Source organism: Ips typographus, linkage group LG9, assembly GCF_016097725.1.
Source record: "Ips typographus isolate SLU linkage group LG9, UJ_Ityp_2.0, whole genome shotgun sequence".
Classification (NCBI taxonomy): domain Eukaryota; kingdom Metazoa; phylum Arthropoda; class Insecta; order Coleoptera; family Curculionidae; genus Ips; species Ips typographus.
The window spans coordinates 4,889,932-4,911,960 of record NC_138430.1 but is presented as its reverse complement, the minus strand read 5'-3'; the positions used below and the strand labels follow the sequence as shown (position 1 = coordinate 4,911,960).

At 34.8% G+C, this 22,029-nt stretch overlaps 2 protein-coding genes across 2 annotated transcripts in view; both read left to right on the top strand.

Annotated features, from left to right (window-relative positions):
- The window catches only part of caps (capricious), a 62,097-nt gene extending 43,603 nt beyond the window's left edge, over positions 1-18,494 (top strand). The window contains exon 3 of the mRNA XM_081986438.1: positions 15,468-18,494. Within this exon, the coding sequence (XP_081842564.1) occupies positions 15,468-16,991 (1,524 nt within the window). The 3' untranslated portion in view covers positions 16,992-18,494. The remainder of the gene's footprint in view (positions 1-15,467) is intronic.
- A 1,085-nt stretch (positions 18,495-19,579) lies between these two features.
- On the top strand, positions 19,580-20,742 carry Fis1 (Mitochondrial fission 1 protein). Its single transcript, XM_081986602.1, has 3 exons — positions 19,580-19,737; positions 19,846-20,104; positions 20,217-20,742. The coding sequence occupies exons 1-3, from the start codon at positions 19,693-19,695 to the stop codon at positions 20,360-20,362; spliced, it is 450 nt and encodes a 149-aa protein (XP_081842728.1). The 5' UTR covers positions 19,580-19,692; the 3' UTR covers positions 20,363-20,742.
- Positions 20,743-22,029: the final 1,287 nt, after the last annotated feature.

Below are 22,029 nucleotides of genomic sequence, written 5' to 3'. Positions count from 1 at the left end.
GCTCAACCAAATGCAGTTTTAAAAATTTCGATTTTCCGAGTACTTCCGAAGATATCCGAAAAAAACTGAAAATTTGATTTTTTGTTTTTATTTATTTCTAATCTTATTTGAAGAGATATTCCAAAACTAAAAGCACCTTTTCATTGCCACTTTTTCTCAGCTATTCGATGATGGATTCAAATTTGCCACACGACGTTTCGTTTTTTGGCAGCCATCATCAACTTTCTTTTTTCTTATGGGCGCCATATTGGATTTTTAGCCCACCAAATAGTACGTTTTATTCTGATTTTAGTGATGTATAATAACTTATGATTTGCTTCATAAATAACAAAATAATTCAATAAAAACTATTGGCTTTGAGTTAATGGGCCGTTTCATAAAATGTCATTATTTGACAGTACTTGTCAAACACGATAATTCGGACGATCATTAGAGCTTTTAGAGATTTTACCTTAGTTAACTTTGAGTTAATGAGACGTTTTATGAAGATTACTTGGTAGTACTTGTCACACGCAATTGGCCTGAACATACTTAGTCACAAAGGTGTACACGTGACTTAAACCGGTTTATTCACTCGAAGAGCTTAGGCCACTCGCTACGCTTGTGGACCTAGTTGTTCTTTTCGTGAATAAAGAATGGTATAAGTCACTTGCTGCAAAGTAACTATTAAATCACTCTGAATGACATTCGCCTATTTACAGATGTAAACAAACAAACATCAATGTTACATCTACGGAGCGCTGTGCAAATTTAATAGAACTTTAATTTTAGTTTTTTTTTTAATATAAGAAGTCGAAATTTAATAAAATACTGTATAAGACACGTGACTTAAACCGGTTTATTCACTCGAATAAATATGAATGAATAAAAAATGGTTTGTCACTTCCAAAATAAATAACTATAAACTTGCACTTAACATTATAAAAAATTGAAATTTGGCAAAAAATGAAGTTCCTAAAATGATGGAAACATAAATAAGCCTTTTAAGTTAGAGATAATGCTAACAAATCTCTTTTTCTGATTAACCTAAATAGTTCAGCAATGCTTGTATAATAATAACATTTTCTGCGGGGGTTTCTTTTCTAGATACATTTTTAACTATGATTGACGCTCTAATGATCGTCCGAATTATCGTGTTTGACAAGTACTGTCAAACAATGACATTTTTTAAAACGGCCCATTAACTCAAAGCCAATAACTAAAGTAAAAATAGTTTTTATTAAATTATTTTGTTATTTATGAAGCAAATCATAAGTTATTATACATCACTAAAATCAGAATAAAACGTACTATTTGGTGGGCTAAAAATCCAATATGGCGCCCATAAGAAAAAAGAAAGTTGATGATGACTGACAGAAAACGAAACGTCGTGTGGCAAATTTGAATCCATCATCGAATAGCTAGGAAAAAGTGGCAATGAAAAGATGCTTTTAGTTTTGGGATATCTCTTCAAATAAGGTTAGAAATAAATAAAAACAAAAAATCAAATTTTCAGTTTTTTTCGGATATCTTCGGAAGTACTCGGAAAATCAAAATTTTTAAAACAGCATTTGGTTGAGCTTTATATTGCGCAACTTTGCCCCAATTTAAACTTTCTCGTATCTCTTATGGTTTCTGAGATCCCAATGGTGAGGGTCGAATTTGAATTACCCTGTATACTATAAATTAGATTAGAGCGCGTTTTGTGTCATCATCTGGCAGTTTCGTTTGTCACATGATCATTCTCGTGCAAATGGCAGTAATATCACGTGGAGTAGTGTCATTTGACCGATAATTGAGATGTCATTTTCAACGCGCTCTTTGCAAAAACATAATTTTTTTGATTTTTATGAAATTCCAAGACTGAATAGACGTAATCAGAAAAATAGGATGGAAAAAATTTATATGGCGCCCATAAGAAAAATGATGATGGTAACTAAAAAACGAAACGTCGAATATCAAAAATGATAATGCCTCGTTGTAGAGGACGGAAAGTGACAACGTTCAAATGTCTTTTGTCTTCAGTTATCATATCAAGTAAATTAGAAAAAAAAAATAAAAACTAATTTTCAAAATTTCGTTTTTTTTTTCGGATATCTCCGGAAGTACTAACATTTTTTTAATTTTTAAAGCGGCGTTATTATCGACTCTCAATTGCCCCAATTTAAATTTTCTTGGATCTCTTCAAATCTGTATGTCAGTGTAATCGGCCTTTAGTACACGTGTTAAACTAAACCTTCCGAAAGTTCGAAACAATCGATTTTCGTGGTGATGGCAAATTTCGGTTCGCACGCATAATTCTCGTAACGTTCAAAGTTGGAAAGTCGAAAAAGTTTTCGACCGGGGACACATTCAGATTGTTTTAAACATTCCGGGGCAATGCGGCCCCCCGGACCCGAAAACGGGTCCAACTCCAATCATGGCGGCTGACGAGTATAAGCTGCTTAGGAGACCCCTGAGACCCATTCCGAAAATTGCCACTCCGTCTACGCATAGCGATTTCAGTTTGTGTAACGCTCATTTTCCTTAAGACGTTCATTTGTTGTTATTTGGTCATTGAGTAAAAAAAAAGTTTTGCACCGACATAAAAACTTTGGAATTTACCAATTTGTAGTTAAATTAGCCACGGATGGAAATAATACTCTATACGGCTTCCCAGCAAGAAACTAATTAAGCGATAATACCTGAAATTAAAAAGAAAATAAGTACACGCAGAAAACCAGTTACAGCCAACTAATAAAGCAGTTTTTGCATTGCAACTGTTCTTCAACCATACGTTTTATAGTCATTAATATAGTTTCCACATTGCAATTCCATTCCAAACCTACACTGTAAAAACCCTTTAACATTAATCTGGTTATCCTGACCTAACACTATGCCACCACCTAACAAATTCACCAAACAATCTAAAACTCTTTGATAAAATTAGTAAGTAAACCAACTAAACAGGATGCGTTAAATCAGATTCAGAATTTTCCGATCCAATAATTTTAAAATACGCACATACACAAACCAGGGCTCGATAACCTTAATTAAGGCTGAAAATGATGAAATTTCAAATCGTCACTAATTAGCACCAAACTCTATAAAACGACTAGCCACAAACCGGTTAAATATTTTAATTCTTCAACAATGTTGTCATCTTTAAATTTCATAAATTTTCTGTGGTTTGTTTTATTCTAATAAGAAATTCAAAATAACAGATATCTTCAGTAGAGGTCAAACTAGAAAAATAAAATCTAAGTGAGAAAGAAATTTAAGGCTTAAAACGCTTCATCAACAGAGCTTGTTAAGAATTATCGTAATTTTGAATTTTTTCAGTCACAAAAACTGAAAGCTTTTTCTCAAAAACAATTGAAATTCAACAAGCAATCACCTGCTCATCAACAAGGCGTGAAATAAAAAAGCAACACAATAAAACTAATTCCAATGACAAATCCCGTATTTCCTCGATTACGTCAAACAAAAAAGGCCCTTAAGACTGATTTACACAACTAAACATTGTTGGCTTAAAAACAAAGTGAGTGAAAGAATTTTCATTACAAATATTGCGAAAATCTCAAATAGGGTACGATTAAAAAGTCAGAACCGTCTAACCAGTTTTGAAGATACATTTTTGTTCAATTTGGCACCTGTAATAAATAACTTTTGATCTGGTATCTCAGGGTCTCCATCAGGAGAGGAGCTACGTGGTATATTAGGAGCAAAGCTCTATAGTGTACATTGTGAATATTCTCATGTTTCCTGAAACCAATTAGGGTCCCTTCCAAAAAATTACTGTATTGAGAACCTGAATTAGAAGAAAAAAGCATATTTAAGTATTTTCAGCTTGTTTTGTGTATAAAGACTCAAATATTATGGTTCATATTGGCTTGAACCCGAGAGGTAAATCGCTGAGTAAAATTTTGGTACACTAATTCCTAATATGCCAGTAATGCCCACTAATTTCTTGTAATGCCCAGTAATTCTTACTAATTAACCTAACCTAACCTAGTCTAACAATACCCACTAACTTCCTGAATTATCACAACTGGAGAGTACTAAAAAAACGTAAAAATAAGAAAATATACGTGCAACGATTTAACCGGAAGTAGATATGAACTGCTGCTTATTTTAAATGGGACACCCTGTATAGTTCTAAAAGTCAGACAGTCTAAAATTCTAGACATATTTCGTGTATTAATGTCATATCTGTATCCGTTTCTGAGATATTTACCATTTTATGTGAAATTTGATATTTTCGGTCTTCAAGACATTTTTAATTTATACATATCAGGAAAGGTTTTTTGTGTTTTGTCATGTTAGACAAGGTTTGTTCTAAAAATGGGCGCAGAAAGACGTCAAAATATATAATACAGTGTGGTCAAAAAATCAGTTGTAAAAAAGGACAGAAAGTGTTTCAAACGGAACACATTCTTTTCTGTATTCTGTCTTTATTGTCGCACACAACACTTTGTATAGACTTTTATATGTCAATGGATATAAAATAAAATAGGTTTTCAAAAAATATGGCCTGTGTTGATAGGTTGCTTTGTTTGGCCGCCAGAGGGCTCCAAAGCTAATGTTTTCCTTGACTGTTACCGCTCTAATATCTTTTAATGATTTTTTTTTTAAATCTGGCAGATACGGCCCTGATATTTGGTACAAACCTAGCACAATGATTGCCAAATCTAGAGTAGTAGCAAAACTGTTGAAATACAATCATTAAGGTCGATTTTCGCTTGCACTAACTGGCCAACATAACGCAAAAGCCATTAGGATAGTGGCGGTGTTTCAGGCAAATTTAACGCTTACGAAAATTGTCATTTGCAAAAACAGTTTTTCAAAAAAATGTCCAAGCATTACGTCGTGGTAGATCTAGTAAGTCACGTGACCGTGTTTTCCTAATTTTCTATAGTCAAATTAGCCTTTAACCAGTCAAAAAATGTTTGTGGTGCATCCTGCCACTAAACCGTAAATAACACACGTGTATTTGTAGCACTTTGTATATACTTTTATATGTCGATGGACAGCCAATGAAATGAGCTTCCCATTGACGTAAAAATTGATTGGTTTGTGGTACCGTTTGCCCGCTAGAAGGCGTCAACGTTGACCAATTTTTTTGGGGTATCTTTTTGTTTAATTCTCAAATTGCACTATCTTCGGAAGATTTTTTTAAAAATAATTTAATAATCTTTAAAAAATCCCTATTTGGGTTGACAGATTAGACGGTTTGGCCGCTAGAGGGCGTCAAAATTATCTCATTTTTTCATAACTTTTTGGTGCATTTTTTTGTTAATAACTAGCGTATTTGCTACACTTTGTACAGTGCGTTTTTTTTAACGCGCAACATAGGATTTTACGTGTTAAATTTTTAAGCACATGTCAGACCATGTTATTTTGGAACTACTAGTATAAAACTTGACGGGTGGCTGTTTCGTACCCTGAAGCTTAAGTAAGTTTATCAATTCGGCCTAAAAAGTGATTAAAAACTTGCAAAAAATCATCTTTTTTCGAAAAGATTTTATCTTTCCATCCTCCCTGTATGTATGATAGGTACTTGTTGTTTTTGATACTGGCACGTCAGGTAGCAGGTAAAATTTGGCGTAGAAAGTAAAACAGGGTGATCAAAATGCGAATATTAACTTTATATCAAGAAAGTTAAGAACAAAAGAAGTATTTTTATAAGTTAATTGTTCAAAGTGAACTCCGTATGAGGCCAAACAGTATCCCAAACAATCATAAAATGTCCTTTTGACGTTCAAAAGATGTCGGGTCGTGATGCAGTCAAAATGTGTCACTCTACCTGCTACCTGCCCTGCCAGTATCAAAAACAACAAAGAACAACAATGCATACAGGGAGTATGAAACAATAATATCTGTTCGAAAAAAAATGATTTTTTGCCAGTTTTTAATTACTTTTTAGACTAAATTGGTAAATTTACTTAAGCTTCAGGGTACTAAAAACACACCCGTCAAGTTTTAGACCTGTAGTTCCAAAATAACATGGTCTAACAGGGGCTTAAAAATTTAACATGTAAAATCCTATGTTGCGCGTTAAAAAAAACGCACTGTATACCCTTTTATATGTCATTGGATAGCTAATGAAATGAGCTTTTGATTGACGTATAAAAGTTGATTGTAAAGTTGTACGTTTTTGCCGCTAGAGACTTTTCAAAGTAAAATTACAAAATTCATAATTATTCCTTGTTTTTCAATGAATTTTATTGAAATTACCAAACTTTATTTATTTTGTTTATTTTTATATTTCAATGATAGAATTTAGACCTTTTCAATTTTATTAATAATACTAATTTAATTCCCAGTAATGCCTACTTATTCTTAGTTATGTTGCCAATTCCCAAGTAATGCCCACTAATCCCTACAGTTTGTACCCTATGATGCCCCAGTGGTTTACCCCTCGCCTGAAACAAACCGTTTGCTCAATTTAATCAAAAATCAGCCATTTTTAATACGAAAACTTTGCTTAATTACAAAGTTTTTTGATTAATTTTGATTGATTAACAGAGTTTGAGGTGCATGCACTGTTGATTTGTCACTGGTTATTATAACGCATAAGGCATGTTTTTATGCAATTTATTTCTTAATAACGTTAGATTAATATGAGGTGAGGCTGTCGAGTTCTAGTTCACTGACTCTCAGTCGAGTCGGTCTTTACACTTCCTTTTCAATGTTAATATAATCATCACAGAGTGATAGTAATTACTGACACGTGTTCGTTAAGCTTTCTGCAGTAAAAATGACATTATTAGAGTACAAACAATGCGAGTAATTGCTAACGTATTCCAGGGTTTTTCTTTCGGAAAAGTACATTTTGAAAATTGGTGGTAACTTTTGTAGAGAGTCTAACCGATGGAAAACCGCAGTGCTGGGGTTTAGCCCCAAAATCATCATGTTCCTGCTGAAATTAATTTTCTAGGTGTTCTGTAACATGTCAGGGCGCCTGTTTCGGAACTGTATTTTCTCTCAAGTCGTTCGCCATCGTCTCGTCGACACTTTGATGGCACCGGGAGTTATGATAAACGAGCGGAAACCGCACTTTTTCCTTGTAAAATGTAAATCAAACAGACTATAAATAACCCTAAACAGGAGTTTGAAAAGCGCGGAGGCCCTCCTGTGATGAATAAAACGCCCAGAAGTTTTATGTATGAGCCATCCAAAAACTTCAAAGAACTAGACCTGCTTGGTTTGGAAAATATATGTTGTTTTTGTGGGTTTAGAGGCGAGGCAAAACTGTTTACACCAATACGGACACTTTAAGTCAATTTGTTATGAGAAATTCCACTTGGAGTGCTTTTGTTGGAATTTCAAGACGTAGTCGATCCCAACCTTTAACCATGTAACTTTATCCAAGTCATTAATCTGCCCATCACAATAATTAACGAATCGAGTATTATTTTCCATCAAACACCTGGTAAATGTAAAAATATCCGCAGTAATGATATTCGCTTTTTCGTAATTACATTTTTAAACAAATCTGCTTCCGCGGCAACTGTGACATCTCGGACAATACCGATTAACGGATTCCGTGAAAGTTTTAAATATCAGGAATCTTAATCAAAACTGTCTTGGGCCAAAACCGGAAAATTTCCATTTTAAGTCTTGTCCAATAAATATGCAAAATTTAAGTCCATAAAACCATCGGGTCCTTTTAAATTAAGTTGGAGTACACTAAACTGAGCGAGCAAAAAAAGTACAACCTTTATTAAGGCAATTTATCAAGACACTTCACACGGTGCTTTTAACAATACAAAAACCCATTTAATCTATCTTTTAAAACTAATTTAGTCGCGGGTCGTTTTTTTTTTATTCAGGAACATCCTTCTTTTTTCCCAAATCCTCTCCCCCTCCCACTGAAAAGATTATAATTTGACATGACGTGTTTAGGCGCTGGTGTAAAGGCCCCAATGACAGGCAGTGATTAATGGAAAAAATTCAATTAGTTTTCCACCGAGAGCAGAAAGACGGTCAGGAAATTGGAAGGCGGCGAATCGTAGCGCGGATATGAACTAATTAACATAATACTGTTAAAACAGTACGTCTTTATAAAGTGTAAAGTATGTGTGGTCGGTGATCAACCGTAATACCGGAAAAATTGCATAATTTAATTATACAGTATAGAAGTAGTTGAAAATCGACAGTCGGTAAAATTTTCAATCATTAGCATTAGCAACAATTCAGCACATCACAGCACATAAAGAGTTAACTTATCATTATGATAAGTCTACTAGTAATCTCTTTGTAATTGGTCAAGAAAGACACATTTTTAACAAGAGGAAAAACTTCATTCAATTTTACGACAAAAATTAAGACAATATACAGGGTGTTTATGAACTACCTTTGACTAATTTTAAGGCAGAAAAGTGGGACAATAAACCAATATGCACAAAGTGTAATTTTTTTTCTAGTTTTTTTCTATATAACTCCTACAGTTTCTGAGATATTCAGCTCAAATTTGAACTCCTTAACAGGCATGTTAATTAATGTTATTTTTATTTACAGGGTGTTTTTTTTTCTGTGGCCCTTGAACTTTTTTGTGGCATGTCTCTGACTATATCCCTCATCCAATATAATGCAATTTTCACTTGATTACAGGGAGAATTGCACTCCTAAGGCCCAGTTGTACAACAGGGGTTCAATCTATAAATCTGGTTCAAGTCAGAAACGTCACTTTGACAGAAATGCATTTCATATGATAAGAACTACCAGTCGCAACTGAAAAAAAACTGTGATTGTACAACAGGGTCTAAGTGAAAATTGTATCCTTCTGGTGACCATATTGTTCAAATCATAGCTACTGTATAGCAAATTGGCGGCATACCTAATCAAATCTGACAATTAAAACTAAAAAAAGGTTAGGTTAGGTTAGGTTAAAATAAGGCACTCCAATAAAATGTCAAAAACAGCTGATTGAAACTTTTGGAAGGGCAAACACTGTCATTAAAACACACTTTCTTATGAATACTGATAGCTTAAATTTAGCGATTTTCTAAAGACTTTCAGTGGATATTTCATAAAATGCCTGCCAAATTCATAAGAAAGTGGATTTTAAGGACCGTGTTTGCCCTTCCAAAAGTTTCGATCAACTGTTTTTGACATTTTATTGGAGTGCCTAATAGGTTTCGTGCATGTAAAATTTTAGAAAAGCATGCCTACAGACTTGTTGCCCTAAATAAACAGCTTTCATGCATTCTATGGTTATTTCCCTAAAAAAGTCAAATGACCATAAAATTCATTCAAGCTCTTTCTAGGACAACAACCTTCATGCATGATTTTCGGCAATTTTACATGCACTTAACATATTACTATTGATAATCTTTTCCACAAAATCCGAATTCCTAGTTTAATGTAGAAACTTTTTTGCCTCCCCCGATTGGTCAAAAAAAGTAGCTTTCAGCTTACTGTTTTTTTTCCACCAATCACAAACCATAAAAATAAAGTCCCTAAAATAATATTTTATAATTATTATTACCCAATATTATTAGCATGTGTCTGGCAATATTCCAGAAAATTCAAACACCTTGAAACGCCATATCAATTACCCGCTAGTTTAAATAACAAAAAACATACTAAACCAGGCTAGTTTTGTGCTGATGCTTGGAATTTGAAATAGTTGTAACTCGACACATTTTTGGTTAAAAATGTCAACTAAGTAATTTGTAACCCGACATTTTATATATACAGTTTGTCGCGTCCATACCAGAAAAAAGAAAAATAAGATGCAGCAACGTTGATACCATTAATCTCCGGTGGTCCTAATAGCGGCAAGAAAGTTGATATTTTTGGAAAATATAAAGAGCCCTTCAAGATTTCAAGCCCAGATGATGAATGAATTTCTCGACTTGCTCGTTACAATGTTCCTGGAGCTGTGGAACAAGAACTGGCAAAGTAATATATTTTTATGTCTTACAACAGCTAGCTGCTCTAGCTCATTTAGCAAAGGTCTTTGCATTTTATTAGTAGTTATGTTATAGTGCCGGTGCCGGGTGAAAATTACTCCACATAAATATACGGAATTATGTTCTTTGTGAAGTAAATTAGAGGCTTCCGGATAGGTGCTCGTACCTCAAAAGAAAACACACATTTTACGTCTCTCTAAGTGCAGTTTTTCCATTCTAGATATCAATAAAATCACGAATTATAGCAGTTATTTTGCTGATGGCTTAAATACCACAACCATTTCCCATGAAATTACAGACTTAACAACCGCAGCGTCTATAACGCAGCAGGTATTCACTTTTAGTAGCTGAACAACCAGCCTGGGAAACAATGAAAAAGGTACTTCGGAACGATCACGTTGAACTCGTTTTGAATTATCACCTAATTTAAAACATGCCATAACGAAACCGACTTGCTCGTAACTCTCTAGGTCAGGACACTTCTAAACAGAAACAAAATAAAAACAGATTTTTTATAGCTTTTTTGGCGATCTGTGGCCTTTGATAGCAATGTTAACAAACCCAGGTACAATTAGGACAAAAAAACTGATGTCAGGTAGCCAAGGTTAGATTAGATGTTTCACTAATGTGAAACATGACCAGCTGAAATTACTGTAATTAATAACAACATTTTTTGTGTATTTTTCTAGTAATACCTATATGCATTTAAGTAGGTACTTTCCACTTACCACATCTTCATCAATCCGCATCACAGGAATCATTATCACAAATTACCACTTTACGTACCAAGCCGTCACGTTGAAAAGATTATGGTCAATTTTTGCTTGCTCCTACTTTTAGTTCTTTTGGCAAAACTCATTAGGACAGTGACTTGTTTCAAGCAAAAATGAAATATTGAAACCTTCTGAAGATGAGCTATTTTAATATGTGATTACTATCATAATGATGTGACATGAATTACTTATTTCAGGCTTTAGCCAACATTGGTTAACAAAAACAAGTGACTTGGCAACCGTTCGCATAGATTATGTAAAATTTCCGAAACTGTCCAATTTAACGGCCATTAGAAGTTTACAAAGCTCCGAAGTTAGCAATGTTGTTCAGTTGGCTTGAACCTCAGAATCGAGGCTAAATAGTCTTAAGTTCCTGGCTTACATAGTTAGGCCGCTGGCCAAAAATCGTTGCCAGGATGATTCAGTCTTTTTCCATAACAAATTGAAACCTGTTAATAACAATATCTATATAACAGTGTCTGTTTCACAGTGGAATTCCTTTGATAGTTAAATTTAATTTCGTTCCATTTATGCTGGTAGCGCTTCGTAAACCCTAGCGCGCTTATTTCATTTAGGAATACTACCGTTATGCTTATTATTGTCGGGTTTCTTTGCCCTGTAAATTCAGCACTTGGCATTCGCCAATTATGACTCTGAGCATCTTAAAAAGCTTATATAAATTACAACCGAATGAATTACAAATCGTACGACGTGGAATTGCGAGTTTTTATTTACGCTCAGTTTGATGTCCCTATTAATTAAATTGGATCTTAATATGATTTCAACAGAAAATTCACTTTTAATCAATCTAGAAATGTGTTTACCAGACCAATGAATTACACCTCGAATTTACGAAATAGATTCTAATTTTTATTAGAAGATTAGAATTTCTAAGTCAAAAAGTGTTAAGAAATATTTGCTTGGAGCACACAAAACAGTTAACTACTGACTACTGTAAAACTGTGTGCGTGAAAAAATCTATGTCAAAAAATCGGTTGGAAGGTGTTAAAAGACGACGGAGCTTTTCGGATACGCCTGCAGGATTTGCGAGAGTGTATGGGCACATATGATGCGGAAAATAATAAAAATTGTCGGAGTGAACACGAGAAATGACATAAAACTAACCGCGATCCGTAAAGAGCCGGTTTTATGAACTTTTATATGTTTAGATATACGCAAAGGTTTCCACATAACTGTGGTTAGGTTAGAGGGTCAAACAATAATTTTTCACTGGTTCACAATTTGGGGAATATTTAAACAGAAATACAGGAAAAGTGTTAAATTGAATTTCTCACAGCTTAAAACAAATACGGAGGAGCGGAAACGTCACGCGTCCCTGCATTTCATATTCTTCTTAATTCCCAGCAGAAGAGAGGAGAGAGCTCTTGCATGACTGCTCCTCCAGACTGTCGGTTTTTTTTTCTGCTTTATCTCCGAATTTAATTTAGAAGGTGTTGTTGCCAGTATGTCACCAATTGCAGGGCGCTTTTGTACTGTGACGATCCCTTTTGTTGAAAGGCAGGAGAGCGTCTAAACGAAATTGGTGCACGTACAATTTTAAGTCAACAGTTTAATAAAGTGTTCTCCTGCTTATAACCAAGTGGAGTAATAAAATTCTAGTTGTTGTTTATAACTAAATGTGTGCCAGCAAACTGGAAACTTATATAGTTTGCTCGCGTCCAATTAATTTTTATGTTGTCGTTCTATTTTCCTTATCGTTTTGTTCTGAAGATTCCAAACAGGCCGCATTCTCAGAGTTCCTTTCACTGAGCCAAAGTCACGTCCGAGCTAAGCAACCGTGACGCAAACACAAAAACCACTTTAAGAAAAATCGACATTTTTTGATTGTCTGGGGGGATATCATTATGACTTAATCAGCAATCCATTACGCAATGCCCTGTCAGACCACCAGATCTGAATCAAATCAACTAAAAAGGAAAGTAGTCAAACAATGCATATACCTATAATATGATGTAGTATAAAACACTAACCAAATCATTGACAACAGTGTTAAAAATTGGAATGACATAAACAGAGCAGCAGATACCAAAAGAGAAAGCTCAAATAGTTGTTCCAGAGACTTCAAAAGTCTGATCATAAAGTTCATTTATACTTAAGATTTAACTAACTTTATTGTAGCACGACACTTTTTTCAAAGCTATAATGTTTTGGAAGCTTCTGAAATCTTTTTAGACTACTTCAGGGGCATTTTGAAGAATTTAGGGCAATGTAGAGAGCATATTGAAGGTTCTGTACTGCTTTACATGCATTTGGAAACTTAGACGGTTCTAGAAATAATTGTTGAAAGCTTGTAGCCTGTTTCTAATGCTTTCAGAAGCCTCTATGCTACTTTAGGAGCATTTGAAAGTTTCTAGACACTGTTTTGAAAGCTTTTGGAGTTTTTATAATGTTTTGGAAGCTTCTGAACTCTTTTTGGACTACTTCAAGAGCATTTTTACGTTGCGTTACTTCAAGAACGTTTTAGGACAGTTTAAAGAGCATATTGAAGGTTCTGTACTGTTTTAGAGGCATTCGGAAATCTTAGATGGAACTTATTGAAAGCTTTTAAAATGCTCTAGAATCATACAGGAGCATTTAGCTAGATGAGCATTTGGAAGCTTTTAGACTGTTCCAAAGGATTATGCTGCTTCAGGAGCATTTGAAAACGTCTCTACAGTGTTTTGAAATTTTTTGGAAGCTTCTATATGGTTTCAGTAGCATTTGGAAGGATTTTGGACAGCTTAAAGAGCATATTGAAGGCACTGGACTGCTTTACATGTATTTGGAAACTTTTAGTCTGTTCTAATAGCTTTTGGAAATTTCTAGGCTGTTATAAGCTTCTAAACTATTTTGGAAGATTTTTGACTACTTTAGAAGCATTTTGAGCTTCTTTGACCGTTAATATCAACGGAGACAGTTTTTCTTAATGATATTTACTTCAAATCGTTATCTTTCATTCCAAAGAATGTCACAGTTCGCATGCTGTGCTTACTGGAAAAAGGTAAAAACCATAACTGAACTTTTAGACTTTTCTTGCAAAGAATTCATGCTAGAACAACAAAATTTGACTACAAGTTTGCATCAAATCTCCTATTTAAGATTTACTTAACGACCCTCATTCACGACATCATTCAAATCTTTTGATCTTCTAAAGACGTTCAAACATGGGGGGATGATCCTATCTATAATGAGGTCCAAGTGGTGCGGTGCAATCCAATTAACGATATAGGGGGCGAACATACCACACTCTCCCCCCACCCTTACAATTGGTCTGGCACTTTCACCATTTTTTTGCGCACAGGGTATCGATTTCTGTTTAATCCCCCTTAAGGCCATTCCCCACCAAAAACGCTAGACTCTGACTGGCAGGTAGTAAAAAGCTCAAGGGATGTCGAGTCTGGCGGTCGTGCTGGTCTGATGGCAAACTACGCACGCAGTTGAGTTCGATTTCAGTCGTAGCCGAGCGTTAGTGTCGTGATGAATGTAGTTACGTGGTACGCGTTTGCTATTCTCGTGATTATTCAGTGATTCGTGATGTTTTAGTGGGATACTAAATGTTCCTAGAAATAGTGGATTAATGTTCCTCTTTACAACTTAAAAAGTGAGTTGAATTTGATTTTTTACCAGTTTGTTGGTTTTGTGCTGTGAATCACTTTTCTTGCGATTGTAACGTTTGCCCAGTTGATTGCAACAACAGACAAATAAATAAAAAGCGATAATCACTTAATATAAATCTATCCAACGCACAACTTGCAGAACCCATTAAGATTTGTATAGAAAAGGTCAATACAATTAACACTAGAAAAAAATTGCAAATTCCCAGAGAACAACAATAATAAGGAAGCTTTTTTAAGATTTGCTAATGTATATTACCAGTATAGTGCGGTAGAAAAAAAGTGACACATCCAACTACCTTGAATTAATTCGATTAGATTGCTTTTAGTGATTAAGGCTTGTTCCAATTTCAAAACATAATGTTTGCTATTGTTATCTTATGTGGAAACTGAAAAAAAAAAAATGTTGAATGACTGGTTAAAAACCGTGGGAAGATTAAACCAAAACCATAAAATTGACTCATTTTAAAATCTTTAGAAGACCAGATAATTGAAAGGTTGTAGCTTCTAGGAAACTTAGCACAACGCCCAGAACAGCTTCATTTATTAACTTTTGTTAACTTTCCCAAAGGATCACGCCCCTTTTAAAGAACCCTTCACAGAATATTTGAGTGTCACGCAGTGTTTAAGCAACGTTTCCTGAAATACTGCGCCATTATGTTTGAAAGTGAATAAAATTATGAGCAGAGGGCAATAATATGCCCATTATAGCGTCGAAGTTTGCAGGTGTGCGACAGACCGTATCAAACACACTAGGGGTACCGTAATCGTTGATTGTTTCTGGTACTATGACCTTTTTATTGCTGGGACATATGTCTTTCATATACTGTTATCATTTTATATCAAACACAGGACTTTGTTCCTTGTTTTCTGAATGGTTTTAGTAAATGTGGCAATATGAATACAAGAAAAGTTGTAAAAATGTGAAGTAGAAGTACCAGGAGGGAATAACACACAGTCGTCTTCATTTTGTGTAATTCCCTCGTCCTAGTCTTCTAAAAAAAGTTTTGAGATAATAATTCAGTTTAATTATGCCCTCTAAAGATTTTGAAGACCATTAAAAGTGTATTTGGCTTGAAGACAACACTTCTAACTAACTAACTTCCTAACTAAAAGCACACTTGCAATCCTCTGAAGAAGAAAAACTTTACTTAAACCACCAACATAATCAATCTTATTTACCTTTCTTTGTATTGTTTCAGATTGGCAACATCATGTTGTACCTACTCTTGCTTGCCACCGCTCTGCCTTACATTGCAACGGCTGGAGGTATTCCCGGTTGTCCTACAGGATGTACATGCAACGACGAGACTTTCGTAGTACAATGCGAACACAGCAGACTGGACGTCATCCCTATAACCCTGAATCCAGCTATTCAACGATTAGTCTTAAGAAATAATAAGATTAAAACTGTGGACGCAGCTTTTCAGTTCTACCGGGACTTGCAGTTCGTGGATTTGTCCAGCAATCACCTGCTGAATATTCCTACCAAAAGTTTTCTGCACCAGGAAAAGTTGCAAGAGTTGCACTTGAACAAGAATAAACTGTCCTCGGTGAATAATAAGACGTTTCAAGGTTTGAAGTCGTTGACTGTACTGAATTTGAGGGAGAACTTTTTGGAGGAGTTGTCCAGAGGGATTTTTGCTATATTGCCCAAGCTGGAAGAGTTGAATTTAGGGCAGAATAGAATTACCAAAATTGACGGACTGGCTTTTGAGGGACTGTTGGGATTGAGAGTGTTGTACCTGGATGATAACTTACTGTCTGTGGTGCCCACTCTTGCTTTCAGTGTTTTGGGTAGTTTGGCAGAGTTTCATGTAGGGCTGAACACCTTTGACTCTCTAGGAAATGATGCTTTTAAAGGCTTAAGCAAACTGAGCAATTTGGATTTAAGTAGTGGAGGAATATCTAATATTAGTGAGCATGCTTTTAGAGGCCTAAATGGTTTGAGAAATCTGAATTTGGCCGATAACAGACTGCTGCAAATTCCCACTAGTCAGTTGGGGTATATGGTGCGTTTGGAAGAGTTGACCATTGGACAAAACGAATTCTCCATTTTACCTAAAGGAGCTTTTAAAGGATTGACTAATTTGAGAAAAATTGACATTTCAGGAGCGAAAAACTTGGAAAACATTGAAAGTGGAGTTTTCGTTGACAATATGAATTTAGAGAGCATTGTGATGGTTAGCAATAAAAAGCTGGAGAGGTTAAATGAAGGAACCTTTGTAGGCTTACCAAATTTAAGGCATTTGGCCCTTAGAGAAAATGCGTTCAAGACCCTACCAGAATCTGGAGTGTCCTGGAATGAATTAAAAGTAATCGATCTCACAGATAATCCTTTAGTATGTGACTGTCGATTGTTATGGCTGTTAAGACTGGCCAGTCAGAAGAATTTAACAAACGTCCAGTGTTCTAGTCCAGTTCAATTGAGAGATAAACCTCTAAAATCCCTCACAAGTGACGATCTGGGTTGCTCTTTCGGGGACCCAACCCAACAAGTGATAATAGTTACATTTTGTGTTAGTGCCACCATCCTTTTAGCCGTGCTTGGCCTCTTCCTGTTCCGTTACCGGTTAAAAGTGCGCGACGCCCTGAAAGACTACAAATTCAACAAAAGGGCAATCAGTCGTAAAGAACACGAATACCAGAAGACTTTCTCCGAAGACGAGTACACTCTCCGTACCGGCCAATTGCCCATCAAACACATTCCGGTGACCGAATTGTAGCTAGAGTTGAGCGCGCCGCCCTCTGGGGTTTTTTGTCTGGAGGGCGAAGGGCGGCGTGCTCGTGGTCCCCGAGGTCCTGGAGGAACACTCCCCGTAACCGGTTTCACCTACATTCGAACCGGGGAGACCTGCAGGGCGCATTCCTTGAGAACTCTGAACGTAGACTTGTCGCGTAACGGGTATCCCCAGTGTCCCGTCGATTTGTTTCCCCCCCGTTAAGTGACTCGTTTATAGTGGACATGTGGTGTAAATGGATTGCCAGAGCAATAATCGAATGAATCCATTCCAATATGTGATTTTTTAACAAATTTAAGAAGACTGTACAGTAGATTAAGAATGATTTTTGGCTGTCTGTGTTTTATGTACTATTGCGACTGTTTTGTTGATTTCTGTGATATATGTAGAACGAGAGGTGTGTTTGATTCAATATAACAACTGCAGTTGACAGTTATCACGTGATGATTGTCTTAAGGTGTATACTCACTGTAGATTTATGATAAGTGCAGCATTTGCGTAAATTTTAGCACATTGGTGTTATTTACGCAAATGTTGCACTTACCATAAGCTTACAATAAGTAGTTATAATCAGTCAAAAAAGCAGCTTTTTTTGACCAAACTGTTGATGTAGAATTGTAGCTGACTGCAGTTGTAGACCATCAACTCTACATTGAGCTCTATTCACACCACTTTACTAACAATGATCCTTCTAGTGACACCTTAAAAATACCTAAAGCATGACAACAATAAAACATTTCGAAACGTGACTGATTAAGTTTAAAAGAGTTTTTATCGGTTGCATTGATCGTTTCCTATTTTCTGTTATTGTTTCGATACGAAGAATTTTTTTCTCGTTTTAGTGGATGTTGCAACCAGACAGACATAAATTAACGCAACGTAATAACAATAATTTGTATTGCGTAACGCAGATCGGGGATTTGATGTTTTCGAGAGTTGTTGAAAATATTTTAAGTCTCCGAAAACGTTGTAAATCTGTACATTTTGAACATACTATAATATGCAATACCAGTATTTATTTATTTTCACATACAGAAAATGTACATATAAGTTGTTAAATAAGGCAGCTTTCTTAGTTGCAGGTGCGTTGATTGCATAAACCACACTGATTATTCGGATTACATTTTGTTTGTATACAATTCTTGTAATATTAAACCACCTGCCAATTAACGATTTAGTATGTACATATAATTGTAACTATTACGGGCTGCTGATCACATTCTGATGTAATATAACATCCACATGAACAAATCATAACTACTTATTTGTTTGTAAAATTCGCAGTGTACGCAGCTGAACAATTTTGAGCTAGTCATGTTTAAATTATTATTTTTTTGGTGAATGTGTGACAAAGTGTATATTGTAATATTTTATATATACTATATTATAAAATTAAATGTAAATAGCAGGGTTTTTTTGTAAATATCGAATTTATCTTGAAAACTATCAATAATAATTATTTGCAAATAAATACTTTTAAATCTTGAATGTGTTGTTTGCTTATCCTCTGTGCGTGACTCTAATTAGCAATAAAAGGTTCTGGTGTTTCTTTGCTAAACGTCAAGCTTTGTACTTGCCGACTATTTAATAATACATACACGGATAAGACAGCAAAAACAGAAAACAAACGCTAATTACCATAATAATTAATGTTACTTACACACAAGGTCAAAGTGCTTCATTAGCAGTAACGCAGATGTGTAAATTCTTGCAAAAAAAGTTTCTCTATATTTTTAAAATTACATTCTATATTAAATATTCAAAAGTATTTGAAACAAAGTCAATAGATGTGAACGTTTAAATTGGATTATTAATTAAACAAACAGCCAGTATTGTACAACAAAGTAAATTATATAATGTTATGTAAAATATAATATATTTATTCGGGCGTGAATTTAATAATAATCATCAGGGAGCCAATTTACTAAAACGTATTTGTGCGTAGAGTCCCTATAATAAACAGAGTTTAAAACTGATTAAGTTCCAAAAAATAGAGAAGCAAATAATAAATTTAGTGTCAAAAAATTTACAATTATTAATAACATACAAACATAGAACGTACGATAAAAATCAACTCGGTTCATTTTGAATAATTTAACGATTCCCGGATGCGTTAATAATTTGAGGCCAACTCGTGACGTCATATCGAAATACTCGCACTAATTTAGTTTGTATGTGCTGCCATCTTTTAACCATTCATAACACTAATATGTTTATAGATTTCTATCTTCAGTAGAGGCAAACATATTTTAAATTAGAGGAATTTAATTTGGGATTAAGGTTTTTCCATTTTCTAGTCTAGAAACCTGTCGCGTAGACTGAAATTATGTTTGAAACTCAGCCGCCATGTTTAGGCAATAGTCTAATCAATATTGAGTAATTTTACCTGCATCCATCTTTTGACGAGACCAGGAACGTTTGGTTTGGGTAGAATTTGTTGGTCCAGAAATTTTCTGACAAACAAAATCAATAATCGACATTTGTACTACTTATCCTGGACCTGAACCAGCCTCTTTTTTAAGTTCCTGTTCAATGATACCTTTTTTACCAGAATGCCGCAAGGTGGCGCCACAAAAAATTGACGTTTACCATCTGACCGCCATTAAAAACACTTTGTTTTGACATTTACTACATTTTTGCAAACAATTCAGTGATATCCGGAAATATAAATAATTACACACAAAAAATGGCTGATATACTATCAGAGACTGTTCTTCCCGAAGATTTGAAGGTAAATTGTTATTAACCACAACCACCCACACCCTTACCAACCTTCGAGCATCTCAAAAAGTACAAACCCAATTACCTACCTGAATACCTACATTTTCTATTGTTCCAGAAATTTGAAAAGATCTATCATGAGCAGCTGTACAAGAACGATGTTACCCCCAAAGCACAGTTCGAGTACGCTTGGTGTCTGGTACGCAGTAAATATGCAGCTGATATTCAAAAAGGGATTGTGCTTCTTGAAGAACTGTACAGGACAAACGAGGAAGGTTTGAGGGACTATTTGTACTATTTGGCTATTGGAAATGCCAGGCTTAAGGCGTACACCAAAGCTTTGAAATATGTTAAATCGTTTTTGTCAATTGAACCAGGTGAGAAATGCATTGTTTTAGTTTATATTTTTGGATTCGTTGGTCCTTTGTTTGTTATTGGGTTTTTGTATTAATTGCTATTTAACCACTGTAATTATTGGTATTTTGGTAGGCAATCAACAAGTACTAGGTCTAGAACAAAACATCAGGAAGAAAATGGAAAAGGAAGGTTTAATGGGCATGGCAGTGGCAGGTGGTGCCATTTTAGCTGTTGGTGCTATTGTGGGTGTGGGCATGGCTATTGCCAAGGCCAAGTGATAATAGGCTTTCCATTCTTATTTTATTTATGTTTATTTATTATCCAGTCTGCTATTTTTTAGTCATTTATCAATAAAAAAAACAATTCTAGTGACTAATTGAGGACAGCACAGTCACAGTGTTTCCAACTATTTTATTATCATTAACTAGAAGTTTCTATGTAATTAAATTCCTAGATTGTCTTAAAAGACTGTGAAGTTTAAATACATTCTTAATGACATGTGATTAGTTAGCACTTAAAACTAACAAGAAATGAAACCAAAAATATGCCAATATTACTAACCTCTATGTGTGTAATGTATAGGTATAAAGGTTTCTTATTACAATTTGTTTTGTTACCACTAAATACAAAATATATAATGGTGTTTTTAGAAAGTAAATTTGTTGTTAGTTCTGTTCAGCAATCCCAGACTTGCATGGCCAGACTTACCTTATAATAAATGGGTAAAAAAAGGCAAACATCCATATTTAATGATGGATACAAAAAAAAGTTAATCTTATTGAACTCAGGTTGAATGAATTTCACTAAAATTTTGGCGGTGTCAACAGTCTCAATTTAGGGAAATCCCTGCTTTTGCTCTGACATCTAAACGCATAATATTTTGTGATTTATACTTTTATTTACTTTTGGTTCTAAGGCCCTTAAACTGTCTGGGGCTTTTTACATCATTTATAAGTTTTTTTTTAATTTTTATTTTAATCTGAATGGCACTCAAGGCTAGAGTGGGTGTGGTTGATTAATTAGGGACGTAAAACTCAAACGTTATGTGCCAGTCTGTATTGAACAATCAATGGAAATCTACCAGAATTTACAAGTGTCGGGGAGAGTTAAGCGGTGCTATTAAAGGTTTAATAAATGGGAAAATTGACCGCCGATGTGGCGACCTTTTAGACAGTGGAAATTTTTTATGGTTTAGTTAGACTGTAAAAGAGTGGAGTTATTTTTTTAGTTTCTATATCTCTTGCCTTTCCTCAATAATTAGACATACAAATCATTCGTGCAACACAGATGAAATCTGTTAGGAGTCAGCTAACAAGCGAAAGTATAAGTTAAAAGGTCGTTTCCACCCTAAAACAGCCATCACACTTTGTTGCCAGGAGAATAATGTGAAAAATGTTGATTTTTGCCCGTGTGTTCGATGGAGGCTATCAATTTTTATTCCACCTAACAACACGGAGGAAAGTTTCGGGAAAATATCATACTCTAATTAAATTTTCCTGGAAAGTTTTTCATACAAAGGACATTAATTATAGTAAGGGACAGCTTATAACGGATGTGAAAGTTTGACTTTTAAGACTTTAAAGGTGAAATTTAGTTATGTCCTTGTCTATAAATTTGCAGCCTTTATAGTTTTTCCAGAAGTCTCCTCAAGGAGCTACAACGCAGTGATAGAATGCACTAAAGTGCTCTTTTTCAAGCGAGTGTAGATGCGTTTGTTAAGAAAAGTTTTAGCAAATTTCATGCTCTACAAACTTTTTTTTTTGGGGGTTTTCACCTTTAAAGGCCTAGGCAGGCAATACAGGTTAAAACTTAACATAAATGTACCAAAGTGCTCTTTTTTAACTTGTTTGATTTTTCAAGTGAGCTTAGCTCATCGGTGCTCCAAATTATTGAGCAATAAAATGCTCAACTTTGCATCTAACTAAAACTCTATTAACACTTTCTG

What these genes read in the sequence shown, in the direction of transcription:
- Fis1 (XM_081986602.1), top strand. Translation starts at nt 19,693, where the DNA reads ATGGCTGATATACTATCAGAGACTGTTCTTCCCGAAGATTTGAAG. An exon ending in TTCTTCCCGAAGATTTGAAG is followed by an intron (nt 19,738 to 19,845) that starts GTAAATTGTTAT and finishes CTATTGTTCCAG; the next exon opens with AAATTTGAAAAGATCTATCA. An exon ending in GTTTTTGTCAATTGAACCAG is followed by an intron (nt 20,105 to 20,216) that starts GTGAGAAATGCA and finishes GTATTTTGGTAG; the next exon opens with GCAATCAACAAGTACTAGGT.